The 23,814-nt window shown below is 40.0% G+C and overlaps 1 protein-coding gene and 1 long non-coding RNA gene across 7 annotated transcripts; one reads left to right on the forward strand and one right to left on the reverse strand.

Annotated features, from left to right (window-relative positions):
* The first annotated feature begins 15,264 nt into the window (after window positions 1-15,264).
* LOC130469892 (protein DNA-DAMAGE INDUCIBLE 1-like) lies at window positions 15,265-16,092 on the forward strand. The gene has a single exon (XM_056839409.1). The coding sequence runs from the start codon at window positions 15,265-15,267 to the stop codon at window positions 16,090-16,092; it is 828 nt and encodes a 275-aa protein (XP_056695387.1).
* Window positions 16,093-18,838: 2,746 nt separating this feature from the next.
* On the reverse strand, window positions 18,839-23,176 carry LOC110796364 (uncharacterized). 6 transcript variants are annotated; one of them, XR_008930751.1, is made up of 6 exons: window positions 23,162-23,176; window positions 22,848-22,928; window positions 21,742-21,812; window positions 21,084-21,426; window positions 19,740-19,983; window positions 18,839-19,128 (listed from the first exon to the last, which is right to left on the reverse strand). It is a non-coding gene; the product is annotated as an uncharacterized lncRNA (long non-coding RNA). The 6 variants fall into 6 exon arrangements; XR_002535563.2 differs by having other exon boundaries at window positions 23,028-23,165; XR_008930752.1 differs by lacking the exon at window positions 23,162-23,176 and adding an exon at window positions 20,320-20,470 and having other exon boundaries at window positions 22,848-23,143.
* Window positions 23,177-23,814: the final 638 nt, after the last annotated feature.

Consider the following 23,814-nt stretch of genomic DNA (forward strand, 5'->3'; position numbering starts at 1 on the left):
AATAATTTGGAGAGGGTTTCAAGAGTGAAACCTCCCAAAGATGACACCTTTCGGCATAGTTTTCCTAGTTAATCAAGGGTATGAACCCTAATGATAACATCATAGGATTTTGGATTTAGAAAGGTAGAAGAGTAGAAAACATTGTAGATTTGAGTAGGGATTCGGAATTACCTAGTTAGGGTTAGGTTGGATTTCCGATTTGTGCTCCCAATTGCTTAAACAATCAAAATTGTATAGGAATTTGTAGATTGGAATTTGATTTTTGTGTTTTGATTTTGAGGGCTGATTTCGAAATTACGATGTTCTGTTTTTGATTTGTTGGCCTAAATACTTGGAAATGAGGGCTTAAATAAAGAATTAGCCGGCTAAAATCCAAAAGCCAGCGGCGCCCGGCGCAGGTGACGTGGCCTTGGAAACGCCAAAGCAAGGACGATGACACCGTCCTTGCATTTGTCTTTTGTGAATGTACCTTTGTACGAATCGTACGACTGTTGGCACGTAGTGAATGCTTAATGATTAAGGCTTTGATTTTGCGACTTAAACCAAGCCGTTTTCGGGTTTTGAACTCGGATTTACGGGACGGGGCCCGGCATGCTCGGTTTTGTAGGTCGGCGCCCGAATTTGGATTGTTTAGTGTCATTTTGACTGGAAAAGGCCTTATAAAACCAATGGAGAGGTCCATTGGGTGAGTTTGTGTCTGGATTTTGAAATTGATTTTTGGAAATTGAATTTTGTACCGAGTTCCGGAATGGGAACAGGCTCGAGAATTGGACTTTGGATTTTTGACTTTGGAATATATTTTAGCAATTGGGACTTTCGCACGGAGTTTTACCAACCACTGAGCAAGTGGATAATAGTATCGTCATCATCCCATTAGGGGAGACACGATTTAGGTGTCTACAGAAGCCCCCACTTTGACTGAGCTTCGGTTAGGAAAGCGATAGTCAAAGTTTTTGAATAGGGACGGAGAACGGTCAAGATGTTCTGTAATCAAGACCATTCTTTGTACGTCGGTACCTGAACAAGACAAGCGTTAGGAAAAAGGATAGAGTCTAACTCCCTGGGGCTATGACGACTCCGATTTTTATTTGCATTGCTTTTCCGCCTTTGGTTTAGAACGGAGCTTGGCATCGAAAATTTTGGATCTTGAATTTTTGAATTTTGAACTTTTGAATACCCGGAGTTGATCCTCTAGGGATATGTCCACTGGGGGAAAGGGTTTTTTATTGACTCTTAAGATTTTGAAATTTCGGCTTACTTTCCTGGAGCTTGGGTCCGTTTGGAATCGAACGCCTGAATTCTTGTATTTTTCGGACTTTGCATTCTTGAAATATTCCTCTGTTAACGTTGGAGAAACATGTGTATACAGGTATTTATAGGAAGGCAGCATGACTTGATGTTTGATGCCTGGTGCAAAAAACCGTAGTAGCAAACTACGTGCAATCAGCACGGAGGACCGCGCGGAGAATCTTCGCGCATGCTCAGAGGTGCTGCGTCCGGCGCAGGGACCCGCGCCCAACGCAGTGCTTGTTAGGTTATGATACATATGACAATACATAAATCATGCGGAAACAACCATTAAGCCAGGAATACATATTATTTACACATAATCATATAGCATAATTTAGATGCATACTCTTTGTTGCGTGCCTTCCCTAGCTGCGCCCGAACCGAACAAGAACAAGTCTTTAGGACTCCAAGTGTCGTCCCTCCGTAGATAGTCCACAGCACGTCCGGATCCGCCTTAAGATTGACCAACTAGAATCGCCCTTAAGGTACTAGAATTTTCGGCACTATTGAGCAAGGAATGTGGCTGAATTTTTCTCTTAAAACTCACTTTGAATACTTGAATTAATCTCTGAAAATATGTGACCCTAGGCACGTATTTATAGAGTTATGGAAAGGGAATTGGAATCCTAGTAGGATACGAATTAATTAAACTTAGAATCCTATAAGAACTCTAATTAATTAATTTATCCTTTTAGGAATAGGAATTTAATCATATACTAATTCTAATAGTTTTAGGAATCGTGCATGAACACAAACTCACACACACACACGGCAGCCACGAGGGCCGCCCATGCGTGCGTGCGAGCAGCAGCCCACGCAGCGAGGCCCATGGCCTTAGGCGCGCGCTGGGCCTGCCTTGCGGTGGGCCTGGGCGCTGCCTTGGCTGGGCGCGCGTTTGGCTTGCGGGGCGATGGCCCGACTTCGTGCTGGGCCTTCGTCCGGCAGGCCTCGTCCGATGCTAATTCGTACGATACGCTTCCGATTAAATTCCCGGTTCCGGAATTCATTTCCGATACGAACAATATTTAATATTTCCGATTCCGGAATCATTTTCCGTTTCGAACAAATATTTAATATTTCCGTTTCCAGAATTATTTTCCGATTCCGATAATATTTCCGATTCTGACAATATTTCCGTTTCCGGCAATATTTTCGATTCTGGTAATATTTCCATTTCCGATAATATTTTCCGATACATACCATGTTTCCGTTTCCGGCAACATCTACGACTTGGATAATATTTATATTTCCGATACGATCCATATTTCCGTTTCCGGCAATATCATCGTTTCCGGAGTATTCATTTCTTGCCTGTGACGATCTCAGCTCCCACTGAAACCAAAATCCGTCGATTCCGAATATCCATAGATGGAGTATCTAATGCCATTAAATACTTGATCCGTTTACGTACTATTTGTGTGACCCTACGGGTTCAGTCAAGAGTAAGCTGTGGATTAATATTATTAATTCCACTTGAACTGAAGCGGCCTCTAGCTAGGCATTCAGCTCACTTGATCTCACTGAATTATTAACTTGTTAATTAATACTGAACCGCATTTATTAGACTTAACATAGAATGCATACTTGGACCAAGGGCATTATTTCCTTCAGTCTCCCACTTGTCCTTAGGGACAAGTGTGCATTTCCTAATTCCTTTGTCGCTTGATGCTTGCTCTTGAACATAAGGTAAGAGTTGTCATCCTTATTATGTCCAGAGGTGTTCCTCGGTTTCAGAGTTCAACTGATCAAATAAACAGATAATCATAGCCTATGATTCATCCGAGCACGGCCATGCATTTCACAGTTTCTAGCTCTCCGAGTGGCCTTGTACAACTTTTAAGCATCTCATCCCGATTTATGGGAGGACAATCCCAATCTTGCGATCTTGAGATTAGACTTCGTTTGATAGGTGATTACCTGAGCGTTGCCTTTATAGCCTCCTTTTACGGTGCGACGGTTGGTCAACGTCAAAGCAACCAGTTCTCAAACAAGTAATCTCAAATCACTCAGGTATTGAGGATTTAGTGTCTAATAATTTAATGAAATTTACTTATGACAGACTTTCATCTCTTACAGTAAAGTTTCATAGGTCTTGTCCGATACTAGTCTTCCCAAAGTAAGTATCTATGCAAATGATTATGACATTGCCATGTCCACATAGTTCAAGAAACAGAACTACTAGTCATCTTGCATTCTAGTCGTCTAACGTTTTCTATGCGTCCAATTTTATAGAAAACTCCGACTAGGGACCATTTTCAACCTTTGACATTCAAGTTCACTTGATAGACATTTCTTAGTCACAGGACTGGTCCTGACAGTCTATCTTGAATATATCGTCAAATTGAAGGGACTCATCATTTAATAAACCACAAATTAAATGGAAAAATGAATTCTTTTCATTTATTGTGAATGATTAACCAATAATGTTTTACAAAGATTTAAACTCTAAAACTTCAAAACATTAAACAGAGACATCAAAGCCATTCTCCAATATGCTTGATTCCCATAGCTGCAGTGTGCGAGTTGTGCTTCGCCTGCGGCAGTGGTTTAGTTAATGGATCTGATATGTTGTCATCAGTTCCAATTTTGCTTATCTCGACTTCTTTTCTTTCAACGAACTCTCGTAGAAGGTGAAATCTACGAAGTACATGCTTGACTCTCTGGTGGTGTCTAGGCTCTTTTGCCTTTGCAATAGCTCCGTTATTGTCACAATACAGGGCTATTGGTCCTTTAATGGAGGGGACTACACCAAGTTCACCTATGAACTTCCTTAGCCATATATCTTCCTTTGCTGCTTCATGTGCAGCAATGTACTCCGCTTCAGTTGTAGAATCCGCAATGGTGCTTTGCTTAGCACTTTTCCAGCTTACTGCTCCTCCGTTGAGGCAGAAGACAAACCCAGACTGTGATCTGAAATCATCTTTGTCGGTTTGGAAACTTGCGTCCGTATAGCCTTTAACAATTAATTCATCATCTCCACCATAGACCAGGAAGTCATCTTTGTGCCTTTTCAGGTACTTCAGAATGTTCTTGGCAGCAGTCCAATGCGCCTCTCCTGGGTCTGACTGGTATCTGCTCGTAGTACGCAACATCCGGGCGTGTACATATCATAGGATACATTATTGAACCAATCAATGATGCATATGGAATCCCATTCATTCGTCTACGCTCATCAAGTGTTTTTGGGCACTGAGTCTTGCTTAGAGTCATTCCATGAGACATGGGTAGGTAGCCTCGCTTGGAGTCCGCCATCTTGAACCTATCAAGCACCTTATTGATATAAGTGCTTTGACTAAGTCCAATCATCCTTTTAGATCTATCTCTGTAAATCTTGATGCCCAATATGTACTGTGCTTCTCCTAGATCCTTCATCGAAAAACATTTCCCAAGCCAAATCTTGACAGAGTTCAACATAGGAATGTCATTTCCGATAAGTAATATGTCGTCGACATACAATACTAGGAAAGCAATTTTGCTCCCACTGACCTTCTTGTATACACAAGATTCGTCCGCGTTCTTGATGAAACCAAAGTCCTTGACTGCTTCATCAAAACGTATATTCCAGCTCCTGGATGCCTGCTTCAATCCGTAGGTTGATTTCTTTAGCTTGCATACCTTTTTAGCATTCTTTGGATCCTCAAAACCTTCAGGCTGTGTCATAAACACAGTTTCTGTTAAAACGCCGTTTAAGAAAGCAGTTTTGACATCCATCTGCCATATTTCGTAATTGTAATATGCAGCGATTGCTAACATTATCCGAATAGACTTTAGCATTGCAACTGGTGAAAAGGTTTCATCGTAGTCCACACCGTGGACTTGCCTGTAACCTTTTGCAACCAATCTAGCTTTGAAAACTTCAAGTTTCCCATCCTTGTCCTTTTTCAGTTTGAAAACCCATTTGCTTCCAATGGCTTGGTAGCCATCTGGCAAATCGACCAAATCCCATACTTGGTTTTCAGACATGGAGTCTAATTCAGATTGCATGGCTTCTTGCCATTGCTCGGAGCTAGGGCTCGTCATAGCTTGTTTGTAAGTCGCAGGTTCATCACTTTCAAGTAATAGAACGTCATAGCTCTCGTTCGTCAAAATACCTAAGTACCTTTCCGGTTCAGATCTATATCTTTGCGATCTACGCGGGGTAACATTTCTAGATTGACCATGATTCTCACCAGATTCTTCTAAAGATCTCTGAGTTTCATCCTGAATGTCATCTTGAGCATTCTCTAGAGTTTGTTGTTCGACTCGAATTTCTTCGAGGTCTACTTTTCTCCCACTTGTCATTTTGGAAATGTGATCTTTCTCCAAAAAGACACAATCTCGAGCAACAAATACCTTGTTCTCAGATGTATTGTAGAAGTAATACCCCTTTGTTTCCTTTGGATAGCCCACAAGGATACATTTGTCAGATTTTGGATGAAGTTTGTCTGAAATTAATCGTTTGACGTATACTTCACATCCCCAAATCTTAAGAAAAGACACATTTGGAGGCTTTCCAAACCATAATTCGTATGGAGTCTTTTCGACAGCTTTAGACGGAGCTCTATTTATAGTGAGTGCAGCTGTATTTAGTGCATGTCCCCAAAATTCTAATGGAAGTTCGGCCCGACCCATCATTGACCTGACCATGTCTAGCAAGGTTCTGTTCCTCCGTTCCGACACACCGTTCCATTGTGGTGTTCCAGGAGGAGTCAATTCTGATAGAATTCCACATTCTTTCAGATGGTCATCAAATTCATAGCTCAGATATTCACCGCCTCTATCAGACCGCAGTGCTTTAATCTTCTTGCCTAATTGATTCTCTACTTCACTCTGAAATTCCTTGAATTTGTCAAAGGATTCAGACTTATGCTTCATTAGGTAGACATAACCATACCTACTGAAGTCATCAGTGAAAGTGATAAAGTAGCTGAAACCACCTCTAGCATTTGTACTCATTGGTCCACATACATCTGTATGGATTAAACCCAATAGTTCATTTGCTCTTTCTCCAACTTTAGAGAAAGGTTGCTTTGTCATTTTGCCAAGTAAACATGATTCGCATTTACCATAATCCTCTAAGTCAAATGGTTCTAGAATTCCTTCCTTTTGAAGTCTTTTCTAAGCGTTTCAAGTTTATATGGCCTAATCGACAATGCCACAGATAGGTGAGATCTGAATCATCCTTTTTGGCCTTTTTGGTATTTATGTTATATACTTGTTTGTCGTGATCTAATAAATAAAGTCCATTGACTAATCTAGCAGATCCATAAAACATCTCTTTAAAATAAAACGAACAACTATTGTCTTTTATTAAAAAGGAAAATCCCTTAGCATCTAAGCAAGAAACTGAAATGATGTTTTTAGTAAGACTTGGAACATGGAAACATTCTTCCAGTTCCAAAACTAGCCCGGAGGGCAACGACAAATAATAAGTTCCTACAGCTAATGCAGCAATCCGTGCTCCATTTCCCACTCGTAGGTCGACTTCACCCTTGCTTAACTTTCTACTTCTTCTTAGTCCCTGTGGATTGGAACATAAGTGTGAGCCACAACCTGTATCTAATACCCAAGAAGTTGAATTAGCAAGTATACAGTCTATAACGAAAATACCTGAAGATGGAACGACTGTTCCGTTCTTTTGATCTTCCTTTAGCTTTGGACATTCTCTTTTGTAATGGCCTATTCCATCACAATAAAGACAGCTTGATGTGGACTTGTCCTGCTTTGATTTAGCATTGCCCTTGGACTTTCCACCTTTCTTGAACGGTCTCCTTCTAGCCTTGAGTAAATCTTTGGCTTCACAGTCCAGTATTATTTCAGCCTTTCTGACAAGGTGAACAAATTCTGCAACTGTTTCTTCTCTTGGTTCACTTAGGTATAGTTGCTTGAAGCGACCAAACCCACTGTGTAGTGAATTGAGCAAGATAGAGAATGCCATCCTTTCGCTTATTGGTGTTCCTAGTAGACTTAGGCGATCAAAGTATGAACGCATAAGATCCACATGGAACCTTAGTGGGACGCCTACCCTCTGTTTAGTGCGAAGGAGCTGAACATGTGTTTCTTGGACCTCCATCCTATAACACCTGTTGGGAGAACTAACCTTTAGACCAGACATTGATTCAATCAACTCATGGACGTTCAGGTCCCTGTCCTCCGTGCTTCCACGACAGATATCCCTCAGATTCTTGATGAGCGTAAAAGGTTCATAGGCTACAAACCTTTTAGCCCAATCATCAGGGATATTGTTCAGCATGAGACTCATAACCTTTTTGAGATCCGCATCCCAGACGTAAAATCTCTCAGGGGTCATGTCTCTGGCATAGTAGCTTGGCATGGGATGTGACAGTACATACTCAAGTCCATTGAGTTTGACTATTTCAACTAGCTTAGCTTCCCATTCAAGAAAATTTGCCAGGTTCAGCTTGACCATAAGCTCAGAACCCATGATGATGTTTTGATTGTTGTTTGCCATATTAAAAACTACAATTGAAAAGAATAAACAAATAAATAATCATTCACAGTTTCTCTTAATAAACTTAAATTCTAGCATACATGCATAATTCAATGTTTATTAAGCATTTTATTCAAGTTATGTGTTCCGGCAGGTGTGAATAAAATGATTCCAAGATCCTAAAATCATTGAAGAACTAAGCACAGTTTGTCGACTTAATCCTAGAACATCTTAGGTAAGCAAAAGCCTTTTGCTAATAGTCTAGAAACTATTCTTGGTTGATAGGTACGTCTAAGAACTTATTAGGTAAACCTATCGATTTTGCCACGACATAAAAGGACTCCTTACTTATATCGTTGAGTTTCACCAAAACTAACATGTACTCACAATTATTTGTGTACCTTGCCCCTTTAGGACCAATAAGTAACACCTCGCTGAGCGAAAACTATTACTAGATTGATGTAAAGGATATCCAAGCAAGTGTATATTTTGGCATGGCACCTTTTAACTCAATTTTTAAGTTTGGAACTTAAGGCTCTTACTATGTTGGTTAGATTTTAAGTGAACTAAAATCCTTAATCATGCAACATAATCAAGCTTTTGATCTCATGCATTTTAAGACATATTTAAAAGCAATAAATAACTTAAAACATGCATAAGATAAATGTGATCTAGTATGGCCCGACTTTATCTTGAAGCTTTGACTTCAAAGTCCGTCTTGAAAATCTCCGTGGGAGGCACCATTTTCTTCAAATAGGATAAGCTATAACTAATTACAACTATTTGATGGTACGCAGACCATATTTGAATTGAAAAATAACTTTGGTACTTTAGACCAATTACATTCAAATTAATGGTACGCAGACCATATTTTCTATCCTATTTGGGCCATACTAGTTACTTCATAACCTGCAAAACAGTACATATACAATATATACCATTCACCCATTCATTATCATGAATGGCCCACATAGCTGGTTAGTAAAACACATTATGCATCACGTAAACATTTGCAGCAATTAATCAAGGGCACCAATAATCTACCAATTATTCAGTCCTTATTAATTCTAATCAAGTTGTTTTAACCTTAAGGATTTGTAGACCTAATCAAGAGTTTTATGACTAAAAGGGCTCCCACTCAAACCAATAAATTCATATGCTTTACTAATTTTAAACATAAAAATGTATTTCAAGTCTAACCGGAAACATACAAATTTAATTAAAATTTAAAGCTCATATAAATTTATAATTGAATCCAAAAGTTTAATTTAATTTCAGTCGTATTTAAATTAATTCATGATTTTAATTTTAGTAAAATAATTAGAATAAATAAAATTTATTATAATTACAATATTCAAAATTAAAATCCTAGAAAATAATTTAAATTATTAATTTTAAAATTAATTAAAATTACGTAAACTGAAAAATTTCAAATTAAACATTCAAAACGATCTAATCGTAACGCAAACACCCTACGCATCGCACGCCCATGGGCCGCACGCACACAGCCATCGCTGGCCATGTGCGCGCAGCCCATGCGCTCGTCGCATAGCTGCTGCATCTACCATCGCAAGCCATCGCACGCTTTGGTGCTCGCTGCGCGCGCTCCATCGCTCGCTGTGCGCGCGAGCCATTGCTCGCTGTGCGCGCGAGCCATTGCTCGCTGTGCGCGCGACATCGCTCGCTGTGCGCGCGAGCCATTGCTCGCTGTGCGCGCGACATCGCTCGCTGTGCGCGCGAGCCATTGCTCGCTGTGCGCGCGAGCCATTGCTCGCTGTGCGCGCGAGCCATTGCTCGCTGTGCGCGCGACATCGCTCGCTGTGCGCGCGAGCCATCGCGCGCGATCAACGCTGGGCGCAGCGCTCGTGGCACGCGAGCTTGCGCTCGCTGCGCGCGAGGCTGCGCGCTCTTGCGCGAGGCAGTGCGCATCGTGGCGCAGCTCGCTTGCTGCCCACACGCGACTGCCATGGCTCGCCTTTCGCCCATGCCCATTCGTCCATAGCTCGTGGCCCACGACACAAGGCAGGGCTGCTGCCTTGTGCTCGTGCACCATGCCTTGCTCATTGCATTCGTGCCGCACGGGCGACGAGCTCCCTTGCTCGTCGTCGCATGCCCGCACTATACAACACCCCTTAAGGGTAACACGAAGCGTCCATTGCTTTGTGCGTGTAAGTTATATGAACGAATCGCATAAAAATTTAAAATTTATATTTAAAATTAATGACAAATTAATAAATAATATTAATTTCATAATTTTAGGGCGAAAAATCGAAAATTTATTATTCAATTGATTTCCGATTGTCTTGGATTCAAGTCTAGGTCATAAAAATTTAAAATTTATCATAAATTTACAATTTTTATGGTGGTTTTTAATCATAGGTTTCTAATTAAATTATAATTAATTATGAAAATCAAATTAATTCTAAATCATTCTAATTTTCAACAAATTAATCATAATTACAAATTAGATTGCATAATTAACAAGGCTAGGTATTCAAACTTGTTAAACATATACAGTAGGTCAATCAAAAATTCAAGATTTATCAACAAGAATCGCAAATATTTAATTTAACATCTTAAATTTACGAAATTTTGCATTCGAAAATCTAAAACCTTCGAAAAGTCATAGTTAGGCTTCGAATTTGAGAATTCTGGGTTCGGCAGAAAAATATTATTTTTGTCAAAATTTTAGAATGCCTTTTACATGCGGAATTGACACAAAAATCACTCGATTTGGATGAGTAACGAAGAAACTGCCGAAAAACTGCGTACGTATAATTAAATAAACGCAATTTGCAATTAATTAACAATTACGAAAATTAATCACCTCTTTTAATTCTTGCAAATTTGTAATATTTAACCATGTTCATGCAATTTAGATTATGAAAATAATAAGGGGCTCGTGATACCACTGTTAGGTTATGATACATACTTCCTCCGTCTTTTAATACTCGCAACGTTTGTCAGTTTCACGCATGCCAATGCACAACTTTGATCACTTATATTTTAAATTCTCTTTATGCAAAAATTATAAAAAGTTGATATTTTGAAAATACACATTGAGACAAATCTAACAAGATCCCACATGACTATGTTTTATCTTATATAGAAAACACTACGAATAGTCAAAGTAGATTATATGAATAGTGGCAAAAGTCCAAACGTTGCGAGTATTAAAAGACGGAGGAAGTATGACAATACATAAATCATGCGGAAACAACCATTAAGCCAGGAATACATATTATTTACACATAATCATATAGCATAATTTAGATGCATACTCTTTGTTGCGTGCCTTCCCTAGCTGCGCCCGAACCGAACAAGAACAAGTCTTTAGGACTCCAAGTGTCGTCCCTCCGTAGATAGTCCACAGCACGTCCGGATCCGCCTTAAGATTGACCAACTAGAATCGCCCTTAAGGTACTAGAATTTTCGGCACTATTGAGCAAGGAATGTGGCTGAATTTTTCTCTTAAAACTCACTTTGAATACTTGAATTAATCTCTGAAAATATGTGACCCTAGGCACGTATTTATAGAGTTATGGAAAGGGAATTGGAATCCTAGTAGGATACGAATTAATTAAACTTAGAATCCTATAAGAACTCTAATTAATTAATTTATCCTTTTAGGAATAGGAATTTAATCATATACTAATTCTAATAGTTTTAGGAATCGTGCATGAACACAAACTCACACACACACACGGCAGCCACGAGGGCCGCCCATGCGTGCGTGCGAGCAGCAGCCCACGCAGCGAGGCCCATGGCCTTAGGCGCGCGCTGGGCCTGCCTTGCGGTGGGCCTAGGCGCTGCCTTGGCTGGGCGCGCGTTTGGCTTGTTGGGCGATGCCCCGACTTCGTGCTGGGCCTTCGTCCGGCAGGCCTCGTCCGATGCTAATTCGTACGATACGCTTCCGATTAAATTCCCGGTTCCGGAATTCATTTCCGATACGAACAATATTTAATATTTCCGATTCCGGAATCATTTTCCGTTTCGAACAAATATTTAATATTTCCGTTTCCGGAATTATTTTCCGATTCCGATAATATTTCCGATTCTGACAATATTTCCGTTTCCGGCAATATTTCCGATTCTGGTAATATTTCCATTTCCGATAATATTTTCCGATACGTACCATGTTTCCGTTTCCGGCAACATCTACGACTTGGATAATATTTATATTTCCGATACGATCCATATTTCCGTTTCCGGCAATATCATCGTTTCCGGAGTATTCATTTCTTGCCTGTGACGATCTCAGCTCCCACTGAAACCAAGATCCGTCGATTCCGAATATCCATAGATGGAGTATCTAATGCCATTAAATACTTGATCCGTTTACGTACTATTTGTGTGACCCTACGGGTTCAGTCAAGAGTAAGCTGTGGATTAATATTATTAATTCCACTTGAACTGAAGCGGCCTCTAGCTAGGCATTCAGCTCACTTGATCTCACTGAATTATTAACTTTTTAATTAATACTGAACCGCATTTATTAGACTTAACATAGAATGCATACTTGGACCAAGGGCATTATTTCCTTCAGTGCTGGGTTATAAATACCCCCTAGCCGTTTCCTTTGTGAGGGCACCTTCATTTTCTCTTTTCTCTTTCTCTCTCAAAGGTCGACTACTCTCTTCCCTTGATCTTGTTGCTCTTACCTTGTCCATGTAAGTATTTCATGCTTTTTTATGAAATAACTTTTAGGATTGCATGTAGTTTCGATTTTTGCACTTGAAATATTTGTTGATGCGATGATTGTATGGTAGTAGGTTTCTTGTATCTTATAGAAGAGAATTATTTGGTAGCCACTTAAACTTGAATTGTTGGAACTTGTAGAATTTCAAACCTTTCTTTGAATTTTGTATTGGGATTGTGTAGATAGTGACCCCATTGGTGATCTTGCTGGGTCTTTGTAAAAGAGTAGGCTAGGATAGCCTAGACGTTGTTGTAGAACTTGAATACCCTCTTCGGCATGGATAACCTAGGCGTTGGTGTAGAATTTGAATACCTGCTTCGGCGTGGATAGCCTAGGCGTTGGTGTAGAATTTGGATACGTGCTTAGGCGTGGAGAGCCTAGGCGTTGGTGTAGAATTTTCTCTTGACGTAGAGGTCCCTGACTAAACTTGTATTGCCACTGGGGATTATTTTTTTTGGAATCTTGATTTTTGTACGGGCTAGTATAAGATAGCCCCGAGGCTTGAATGTTGATTTATATTTTGTACTTTGAATGATTTAGTATGCCTCGTCATACTTGGAGGAAGCTTGCTGAACGCTCGACGGTTCGAGTGGCTATGGAGGACGCTTCGGATAATGAAGCGGCGGCGATGGATGGGCCAGCGCTGGGCATGGTACCGCGGACAGTACCTACCGTTTAAGGCGCCGGTTGGCAACCCTCTAATGTCACATTTCGACCAGAGTTTCATCTGTTACAGCGGCCAAGCGTTGACTTGGTGAGTTTTGTACTATATTTCGAACTTGTTTCTTGAACTTGTATAGGTATGAACTGATCCACCCATTTATAGGCTGACGGGGAGGCGATGCGCACCTATTGGTCCTTGAGGGATCTTTGTATCGTCTATCCGCTCGTTTATGACGCCGAGGAGACTCGGGCGATTGGGATTCAGACGGGTTTGGCTCCTTTCTGGGAGGCTTTGGGAGGCTTCCAAGGGAAGGCGGACATCAAATCCCGGCTGTAGGCCCTGCTGGAGCGGTGGTGGGATACCACCAACACTTTTCATATGGTATGGGGGGAGATCACCATCACCCCTTTTGAGTTTATTATGATCATGGGCCTCCCCTTTTCTGAGAGGGAGTCGGAGGGCGTCAGGGATTTGATTGGCCCAGTCATTGACTTGATTTCGGAGGGATCCTCTGCCTCCGTGGTGGTGATTATGACTAGGCTTTGTGTTAGAATCCAACCTTCCTTTACTTGTATTTCTCCTTTCTATTGCTTTCTAGGATCTTTCTAATAGTTTTCTAGGCTTTAGGGAGAATTATTATGTTACTGTAATTCCAGTGTTCACTGGCAAGTTTTAGGTAATTCAAAATAAACCTCCATGAGGGGTATGAACCAATACCTCTCATCAGAAGTTGCCTTTGCTTAATTCATGTGTTGTTGCTAGCCTTTATAGATATTGTGATGTTGCATGCTTTAAGCTTTCCAAGACCCATCAAAGTCCCTTGCAAAACAGATACACTCACGTCGTCGGTCCCGCTTGTGCCTGTTGTGCGCACACAAGCGCTCCGTTCGACCCTCGCTCTTGTCGCCAATAGGCAAGAGTGCCCTTTCACATTAGACGCTTACTCGTGCCCCTACGAGTCACAAGACACTCATTCCGCGCAAGGCTTGCCTCCTTGCCGCCAATAGGCAAGAGGGCGCCGCACTGATCCGGTGTCAAAACACTCGGACCATGACAGTTGGTATCAGAGCCAAGGCTCGACCTAGGCCCCGAAAGACACAAGAAAGAAAGAGATGTAAACGATCGAAGAAAGACTAGCATGGCTAGAAGGCAAGTCGGAAAGCTGGACCCGACTCGAGGAAATAGTGATTGGCCAAGCCAAAGATATAGAAAGACTCGAGGGTGCGGTCGATGAGCTCATGCAAGAGAAAGAAGCGCTTCAGGACAACTCAACTTTGTCCAGAAGCAAGATGAAGATGCCCAAGACAAATGCTCAACACTGATGCGCGCTGCAAGAAATGACTCGAGTGGAGGTGGTGCGATGAAGATCAAACCTCCAAAGCCTTGAGACTACAGTGGGGCTTGAGACTTGAAGGAGTTGATAACTTCCTCTTCGACATGGAGAAGTATTTCAGAATTTGTCAACTGAGTGACAATCTAAAGGTTGATACTGTGACCATGCACTTATCGGATGATGCGAAGCTATGGTGGCGCACAAAGCACGCCGACATCGAAGGTGGGAAGATCAAGATAGACACCTGGGAAGAGTTCAAGAAGGAACTCAAAGATCAATTCTATCTCGAGAACACCGAGTTTGTTGCAAGAATGAAGCTACAGTAGATCCGCCACAAGGGCTCCATACGCGACTATGTGAAGGAATACTCGGCCTGCATGTTGGAAATCCGAGACATGAATGAGAAAGATCGGTTGTTCAACTTTGTTCACGGGCTACAAGACTGGGCGCAGCGTGAAGTATTGAGGGCGAAAGTGGATACGCTTTCGGCCGCTATGACTGCTGCAGAGCGATTGATGGACTACTCCGCAGGAAGGGGTCATCGCTCGGAAGAATGAACAAGGGGGACGCCTACAAGCTCGGAGGGCCCGACTCCAAGCTTACCCAAGAGTGCGTGAAGTGACTCAAGGGTGTCGTCCAGCTAAGTCTGGGGATTCAAGAAAGGAAATGGGGGAGGAGATTCACAGAAATCCTGGTCATCACCTTCCGTATCAACAAAGGAATCCAAGATCAGGACGCCCTCGGGAAACCTTACTAGACTTAACTGTTTGCTATGTCGAGGCCCACAAAAATGTTGGGAGTGCAAACACAAAGGGGAGATCGACAACCTACAGGGGAAGTTGTCGGCCATGTCCGTGGAGGAAACCCCAAAAGAGACAGAAGAAGAAGCATGCCATGAAGACGACGAGCAACGCAGAATGAGTTCCGTCTACATGATGTATTCAATGGGGAAAGAGACCCCAAAGACAAGAGAGGAATCCACAGACATGATGTATGTGGACCTCGTGGTAAATGGGAGGAATGCTCGAGCCATGGTAGACACCGGTGCCTCTCACAACTTTGTGACCGAAGCAGAAGCCCGCAGATTGGGGTTAGTGCTCAAGAAAGGAGGCGGTAGCATGAAATCCGTCAACTCCAAAGCCAAACCGATTCTCGGTGTGGCAGAACAGGTGGAAGCAAAGTTGGGAGATTGGAAAGGAAAAATGAACTTCACTGTCGTCAACATGGACGACTTCAACCTTGTACTTGGATTGGAGTTCCTCCGCTCCAGAAAAGCAGTTGTAATGCCTCATTTGAATTCTTTGCTTGTAGCAGGTGGACAAACTTGTCCAGTTCGAAGTACATGTACTCCCACAAAGATAAAAGAGAAGGGCCGATTTCTTTCGGCAATGCGAGTGATGGAGCCACTCAGAAAGGCGTCATCCCAGATACCCCCTCGCATCAGAAACAAGAAACAAGATACAAGCTCAAGCCAAGCTGCTCCGAGCCAGAAACCAAAAACAAGGAAGACTTGGATTCACACGATTCACCAGCCTATCAAGACACAACAAGATTCAAGAAGACTCCAGCAACCGCCATCAACCAACGGCGCAGAGAAGACTACAGAGTTTAGAATAGGAGCTTTTTCTTTCATCTTTTGTAACTCTTGTAAGTCGACGAGGGCGTCGACAGCTTAAGTGGGGGATGATGTTAGAATCCAACCTTCCTTTACTTGTATTTCTCCTTTCTATTGCTTTCTAGGATCTTTCTAATAGTTTTCTAGGCTTTAGGGAGAATTATTATGTTACTGTAATTCCAATGTTCACTGGAAGGTTTTAGCCAATTCAAAATAAACCTCTATGAGGGGTATGAACCAATACCTCTCATCAAAAGTTGCCTTTGCTTAAATCATGTGTTGTTGCTAGCCTTTATAGATATTGTGCTGTTGTATGCTTTAAGCTTTCCAAGACCCATCAAAGTCCCTTGGAAAACAGATACACTCTCGTCATCGGTCCCGCTTGTGCCTGCTGTGCGCACACAAGCGCCCCGTTCGACCCTCGACCCTCGCTCTTGTCGCGAATAGGCAAGAGTTCCCTTTCAGATTAGATGCTTACTCGTGCCCCTACGAGTCACAAGACACTCATTCCAGACAATGCTTGCCTCATTGCCGCCAAAAGGCAAGAGGGCGCCGCACGGATCCGGTGTCAAAACACTCGGACCGTGACACTTTGCATGATGGATATATCCGCGGAGCAGAGGGTTCGGCTCTTTCTCCTAGCTCTTGTGAGTAGAGTGATGGCCCCGGGCAGGAATAGCCGCGTGTTGGTGGGCTTCATGAATGAAATGTGTCCTTCACCCAAGGTGCATTAAGTCTAATACCAAGGTTCAGATTAATTACGAAAAATTAATTAAGTGAGATCAAGTGATCGGAACAACTAACTGGAGCAATGTTTCCGATCAGTGAGTTCTAATCTATATTAGGCTCATAGCTTACTCTTGACTGAACCTATAAGGTCACACCAATGGCATGTAACATATCACTGGATTAAATGAATCGGAAATTCATTTAATAGCTTTTCGGGAATTAGTTCGGAAAAACATAATATACGATATGACGTTGGATCGAAATCATATATCTTATCGCGAATATTCTTAAGCTGGGCAAAACAAATAATCGTATCGTACGACGGTGATTCATCGTGTACGATACGATAAATAATAGCCAGAAGGCGTTCGTCGCGAATACGAGCCGCAAAGAAGGTTTCGGCCCGTCTAGCCAAGTGCGCATGAAAGCAAGGCCCAACGTGCCAGCAAGCTTGCGTGCAGCTAGCCCGTGGCACAGTGTGTGCGCGCAGCGATGGGAGAGCAAGCAAGGCCCACGACCCACTACTGCTGCTCGGCTGCTGTGTGGGCTTCGGCTGCTATCGTGGCTTCGGTGAGTGTGTCCGGTTACACAATATAACCTTTGGGTTATATTCCACACTCCCTAGTTGTTTTTCCAATCAGAAAACCTAATTCTAATATTACGTAGTTTCAGTTTTTCTCTCTACATAAAACTGTTCTTCCCAAAAAGCAAACACTCTTGAGTATTGTCTAAGCTACGATTATCAAGACGGATCTGAACGTGTCGGTGAACCAAAAAGAGTAACGACGATTGGAGTTCTTTATTTGTGTTCGTGAATCATAAACTCGGGAAAACACGCTTCGAATGTAATTTTCTTAATCTGTGCTTTATACATGTTTCATGGCTTTGGGGATTGTTCCACACATGTTATATGTATTTAACTGTATTCCCCTACAGTGGTATCAGAGCCTTATGTATTAAAGTAATTTTTAGCATGATTATATGTTTTTGTATGCTGTCGAATTTTCCTATATTTTTTGTAATTTTTTCGAATGTTTCTGGATTATTGGATAGATGGCAGAAAGCAGTTCTGAATTCGAAAATTATCAAAATTTCAATATTTAGGACCCTAATCGTATTGAAAACGATTATCCAAGATCAACTCAGGAGAACAGAATCACAAAACAGGCCTCGAAGTATGCGTTTTTGGGCGTTTTTGTTAATTAACGAATTAAAATTAACAAATTCGGAAAGTTTTACAATTAATTGGTTGACCTAAACTACTCAGAATTGATTGAAATTTTGTCCTACAGTTCTTTGGTATATTCTAAAATTATGGTAAAAGTTTCGGCCATAAATGTTAAGTATAAATCCTAATTTCACTTTTCCAAAATTTGTAATTTTTAGATCGCTAATTGATTTTTTAAATAATTTAGATCTGGAAATTTGGTTAATTGGGAAAGGGAATATAATTTCATATAAAGTGGCAGATTTTAAAAATTATTGGATTAAAATTTTGATTAGATTCGTTAATTTTAACCGTCACTTAAACCAAATTGATAAAAATCTGAATTTTGAATGTTTAGAACGATTTATAATTTTAGATTCGATTATAAAAAATGTTCAAATATTTGTTGACATTGTTCGTTCGTTAAATTTGAATATTGTTAGCCTACACTACTACAAAACGCGTTGTTTCTCGACGCTTTTCAGGCAATTTTCCGACGCCTTTGGTCGTCGAGAAAATATTTCTCGACGTTGTCAAGCAGCGTCGAGAATTTGGGCGTAGAGAATATCTCGACGCTCCGTTGCGTCGAAAACCTCGACGGGTTTTGTTGTCTACAATTAGATGTCGACGTGTACCTGCGTCGAGAATGTCGACGCTATTTGCCGTAGTAATATAATTTCTCGACGCTCTTCATCGTCCTAAATATATTTGCGGGTAAATTTTTATATTTTGCGGGAAATCGTTATGACGATTAACAGCGTCGAGATTTTAGTTTTCAATTTTTTTAAAAAAAAATTCCGCGAAGCAAATACAATCTTAAACTTGAAATCATACACAACTATATTATAGAAAAATTAAAATGACAGAGATGTCGATAACTTAAAGATATTTGTACTAATATTAATTTATATAATAATACGTTATAAACATATCATCAAAGTTTATACATTATCACCAAAGCACAAACTTAAAACTAACACAACGTCTTCTATAAATATTACAATTCCAATCGCCCTATTATTCTAAAATGTCATCTTAAAAACAAAAGCCATTCAAGGCCTATAAGTTCAAGTATATGGGCTTCATAGTTGAAGGAGCTATGCATCATCCCGGCCTATATTCCTTTCTTCCACCACCATAATCTTCAAACGCATCACGGGCCTTCAAAAGAACTTAAAAATGGTAAGTAATAGTTTCTCCCACGGTGTAAAAATAAATTAAGAGATGTCCACTATAAAGAATAAAACAATGACCAGATTGGTTATTACACCAAATGCAATAAGTATCAAATATATGAACTTCATATAATTTATTATTCTCCATAAGTTAGAGGGCGGCGTTTATAATTTGTTCGTACTATAAAGTTCAGTTGAGTTTTGTTGCACACATTAGTGACTCTTATCCGTACATAACTTATTTCTTTTTTGCTTTATTTTGTTTATAAAGACTGCTTGCCAGAGTTGACTCGTTAAAATAGGAGCAAGTGAATGTTCCTGCTTTGCATTAAAAAAACAGGCTTAGTCTAAACTGAAAGAGTTCCAGTTGCAGCTGAGTTTTGACAGACCCCATAATCATCAATCATAACAATCAATCAATCAATCCAGTAGTATTACTAAGCATAAGTTAGATAGATAGCAAAGGGCAGGCAGAAGTTCAGTTTTGTAAAGTTCGTAGAGTTCTTAACTAATTATAGTCAGTCAATCGATCACAAACTTCACATAATCAGACTTAGAAAGCATTAGAAATTCTAAGTGAAAGGGTTTAAACAATACCAGAGGGTTAGCCATACACAAGGCTGTTTGTGTAGCGTCTAGTTGCGTCGAAACGTCTCCACTGCAAACAGATTCTAAAACCTGAGAAAACAGCTATGTTCATTGTCTTAATCAGTTTTGCATTCTCATTGTACTTTTCTTTTATCTCTTCAGTGAATGTGCCGACAATAAAGGTTCCATCCTTCTTCCTATGAGAAGCTTGCCAAAGTTCTACTAGGCTCATACCTTCTTCAAGTTCATCTTCCTATAAGTAGCAATTCATAGAAACAAGTTATATGCAATATTATAAAGAGACAAACCACTGTGATAAGTTGTAGTGTAGTGGGTTTAATTGTTTTATACATAATCAACACGTGTATTCGCAAAGCTTGAACTACTAAGAAATTGACTCAGAGATGCTCGTGCCTCTTTTCCATACTCAGAAAATTTCTACAAAGTAATTAAACGTCTTCAAAAACGTGTATAGGGTTCAGGAATCACAAAGTGGTCCTTATAATACAAAGCCATAAATGACTATATTCTGGTGGCTGAATATAAGTTTTGTCGATCGAAATATGAAGTTCATATATTAAAAACTTACTTTCCCTTTGGGTGATTCCTAATAGCTGACCAAGTTCACCTAGTCTTGCTTGGAAACTCCAGTTGGCACATCTTTTTTAAGTTCTTCGATTGTTTACTCATCTGGTTCGTTGTATTTTCTCTTAAATTCAAACTTCTATTGCCTCCATACTCTATCAAGACGTTGGGAGAGCTAAGTTGTCATACTTTGTATCTTCAGGAATCACAAAGTGGTCCTTAAAAATTAAAGTAATACGAAGTCTTAAATGACTATATGAGTCAACACAATTTTTTTCAGTTCTGTATTGTTCTATAAAGTTCAAGTTCTACTTCGCAAAGTCCAGTTTTGTGTTACATATATTAGTGACTAATAAAGTTCAGTCAGTTGTTGCTTGTTAAAGACCCCCGAAAAACTAGAATTTCCAATGATATTTCTTAAGGCACACCTGGAGATATCATCACAACAACGATTTCCAATCAAAACAAATTTACCCAAAAAATCCCAAATGTACCTCAAAACTTATAATTAACCCAACATATAACACGAAGTTTAACCCAAAATAATTGAAAATCAAAAAACAACAAGTCAGAAACTCAACTGGTAACACTAATCCCTTATTCAGCCTCAAAATTTAGATTCAAACCCACCTTAACCCTATAGTTTTTCAAGATTTCAATCAGAATTATTACCATCCATAAAAAACAACCATATATCAGTTATTAACGAATTCACCATAAACAAACATCAAACATTAAAAATCAATGGAAAAATAACAAAGAACATACCCGGTGAAAGTGAAAAAGCTTGTAACCTTCCGCCATACTATGAGAATTGTGATTTCAATGGAGGGTTGAAGGTAGCAGACCAAGATCGAGCAACAGATCGACGAGAGGTGTTCTTTTTTCTTTTTCTTTTTTAGGGTTTTGGTGTTGGCGGTTTCTTGTTTCACCAAACTAAAACTGGAAGACCAGGGGCTAGCGGTAGAATTTTAGAGTTAAAGACACATGCTGCACACGTGACTAATTCTCGATGCTATTTAATGTCGAGACAATAGTTCGACTTCTAACAACGTCGAGAAACTTCGCGAGATTAAATCCTGCCTCAGCAAATTTGTACAGCTTCGAGAAACTACGGAAATTGCAGTAGTGTTGATCAAGAAATATGAAAATAATCTAAATTCAGCAGATGCTCAAACAGTCATCATCAACTTAGATAGTGTAATGAAATTAATTCTAGTACCAAACTCGTAAAATTGGGAACATGGAAATTAACAGGAAACAGGAAATGTAACTGGTAGGAATAGAGACATAGACTTAGAATAGACAAGCATGTTTTCTATCCTTCCAGGCACTAATAGAAAAAATTTATTCAGTATACTCTGTCATTCATGATGTTCATCAGTATGTTTCTTTGTATTAGAAAGGACTCAACTCAATAACTTACCAAATCCAGTTTCACCAAGATACAATACCATCAATTGAATCGAATAACTCTCCTGATATCTTTGTATAAAACTGCATGAAATCGCAAGGAAAGCTCAATGAAATCGATATGGTCACAAAGTTATTAAACAATTGCAAGAACTAATCAAGGATTTTTAACTTATTGAAGCAACGCTAATCAGCACACTATGACCCTTATGTCGACAGAGAACCGATCAACCAAGCTAATGGTAAGATAATGTAATTCTTTATGTACCATTTTTTCCAATAATTCCTACCAATGAAAACTGCTACCGTTTCTTCGCATCATCACAATCAAATAGAGTTTAAAGTTGGTCAATAGGCTATCTTACATAACGCATGTCATGAGTCCCCTTCCTAAATCATAGTATATGGGATTAGATATGTACAGCCCAAATCTTCTTCTTTATATTGAATATAATGAAATACCACGTAGTAGTAGATTGGGAAAGCATTAAATTGCATACTACTAGTAGTTAATAGCAAATAAAAAGTTGAAGATGGTCAAGTTATTTGCCTGATGCTTGATATTTAGAACTGAAAATATTACTGAAGCTTTCATTGTGCCTAAAATGGCCAGCAAACCACATGTGACAACAACTTAGAATAGCAGTTTACAATTACTCAATATAATCATCAATCAAACATGATACAACAGAAGATATTAAATGCATCATGGCTGCATCCACAGTCAGATACAAGAGGGGGAAAAAAGACTTGTAACAATTGAATTTTTATTCTAAAATTATCAATTAAGAAATCCCTTAGCATCTAATAACAAAAAGTGAAACGAAACTATAAAATTGTTCAAGCGGCAAATACTGCGAAAATAAAGAAGGGGTTGGACTATCATAAACAATCAATTAAACAAACTCAAACTTGGATTTTAATGTTGATTACAAACTCAAATTCCAGATCATTCACATGGATCAATAAACCAACATTGCATTTACCGAATCATCAAACCCGATAGTCAAATTAAACAAATTCCGGATCAATTTTTCTAACCAGAAATTAAACCTAGATTACTTCACCAACAAAAGGGAGAAAATAAATAAATTTATAAGATTGTAATTGTGAACTGACCTGACTACCTTCAAAGTATCCGGAATCGTGTTCAACGACGTTGAACGAAATCATAGAACCGAGATCTGAGAGCGATGAATCCTGAAAAATAGGTGAAAAAAATCAAATATTTTTAAAAATTCATTGGATTTTTAGGAGATGAAAAGTGAATTTCAAAGAAATGAAGAGAAAGAGGAGAACTTATTGAAAGAGATTATTAGAAATGTAGATCTGAAACCAGTGATTTGAGAGAGCATAGAAGTTACGGAGTACTATCAGTTTAGGGTTGAGATTGAGAAGTGAGAACGACGGGTGGGAGCGGGGTAAGTTCTCACCCAAAATGAATACGCGGAAAACCAAATAAGACCACGTGAGGGTCATGTGGCTGCGGACCAATATCTCGACACTAATATTAGACGAGAAAATTGAATGACATTTATAACCGTCGAGAAAACACGGATACCATAATTTGATACCAGCGGTTATCCTCACCTTCTTGGATATAGTGTCGAGAAATGACGCATTTTGTAGTAGTGCTAGATTTAATAAATTTTGCAAAATCGGAATATTGTAAAAATTAATTAAATCGTAATTTTGTTATTTTTTGAAAATAAAAACGATTAATTTGTTAATTTTGTGAAAAATAAATAATGCAAATGTGGTTCGTGAAATTGATATATAATTTTTTAATTAGTTGGTTCGTATGGCACGAACCAAAGGCACGAACAAGGGGTGTGCGGTGCGTGTGGCTCGTCGTAGCCCATGGGCGCTGCCTCCCCGCAGCACAGGCGCAGCAACGCAGGCAGCCAGTAAGCGAGCTGGCGTGCCGCGCGCGCTTGCTGAGAGAGCGTGCAAGGAAGGCAGGCCTTGGCTTGCAAGCAAGCAAGGGCGTGGCTGCCTTGCCTTGCGCGCAGCGACGAGCAGCAAGCACATCACGAGCACAACAATGCCACGAGCAGCGATGTCTGCTAGGGTGTGCGGTGAGGCT

This window comes from Spinacia oleracea, chromosome 3 (genome assembly GCF_020520425.1).
Source record: "Spinacia oleracea cultivar Varoflay chromosome 3, BTI_SOV_V1, whole genome shotgun sequence".
Taxonomy (NCBI): Eukaryota; Viridiplantae; Streptophyta; class Magnoliopsida; order Caryophyllales; family Amaranthaceae; genus Spinacia; species Spinacia oleracea.

What these genes read in the sequence shown, in the direction of transcription:
- LOC130469892 (XM_056839409.1), top strand. Translation starts at nt 15,265, where the DNA reads ATGTCCGTGGAGGAAACCCCAAAAGAGACAGAAGAAGAAGCATGCCAT.